The 934-nt window shown below is 50.9% G+C and overlaps 1 protein-coding gene across 1 annotated transcript in view; it reads left to right on the forward strand.

Annotated features, from left to right (window-relative positions):
• Positions 1–434: 434 nt before the first annotated feature.
• EMH_0093590 (uncharacterized protein) overlaps positions 435–934 on the forward strand; it is a gene marked incomplete at both ends in the record, with an annotated part of 1,316 nt that continues 816 nt past the window's right edge. The window contains 2 exons of the mRNA XM_013501999.1: positions 435–482; positions 597–764. Coding sequence (XP_013357453.1) covers positions 435–482; positions 597–764 — 216 coding nt within the window. The remainder of the gene's footprint in view (positions 483–596; positions 765–934) is intronic.

The raw sequence follows: 934 nt of genomic DNA on the forward strand, positions 1-934 counted from the left end.
GTACGCCGCCACTAGTTGTAGGATCTCGGCTTCTTGTATTCGGCGGATTGCCTCGGTGCCTGCCTGCTTGCGACACCTGTTCCCACTCATTATTAAATATTATGTATTCAGTTGGTCTTCAGTTTCTGAAGGTATTGGCAACTCCCGTAGAGCGGTAACTGGGTGCAACGATGACTTGGTCTGTGGATAAAGTTGTCGTAGATCAATTCGTTTGTCATTTTGTCCGGTTTCCTGTTGCAACGCAGTGTGCAAGCGCATCCTCTGAGGGTCAGCTTATCCTGCCAGACTCTCTCAAGCTTCTCCCAGTTTACCTGCAGGCGCTATTTAAGCACGCTGTAAGACTCCTCATCACTCAGCATTGAACAGCCCTACTTGCTGTCTCCCTGGACTCACACAGCCGGCACAGTGGAGACAGTTGTCAGCTGTCAGTGTTTATGTATGCGGACAAGGGTAGTTACTACCCGCGTATTGCCGTCTGCACGGTTATATGCAGCATATATACTCTCGTAAAGGTACATCTAGCCTGGATCCCTCTTACGTGAAGTGCATGGACACGTGTAAGTGCATCCATTGGCTGCAATTATTTCTGCTCACAGGCTTTCCGCCAGTCCACAGTGGACCCCCAGGTCCGCTTGTTCCAGCTACTGCAGTTCCTGCGGATGTCAATATCTGAATTCTCAACTCATCTCTATCCCCGTCTCTGCCTCTTGCACAAGTCCTACCTGCAGCCGTCCGGCAGCAAAGAACGCAAGGCCCTCGATCGGGTAACTAGAAGATCACTAGGCAGTTAGAGGGGTGCACAGCAGATATGGAAGAGGTCTGGCGGAGCAGTTAGGTACCTAGGGCATTCCATGCACGCGGGTCACAGGTTTGCGTGGGTGTCTGAAAGGGATATAAAGTTTCGCAAATGGCCATCGTTTGCACTTTACTGAGG

The sequence above is a fragment of the Eimeria mitis genome, genomic scaffold, assembly GCF_000499745.2.
Source record: "Eimeria mitis Houghton genomic scaffold, Emh_scaff8049, whole genome shotgun sequence".
In the NCBI taxonomy this organism is placed as follows: Eukaryota; Apicomplexa; class Conoidasida; order Eucoccidiorida; family Eimeriidae; genus Eimeria; species Eimeria mitis.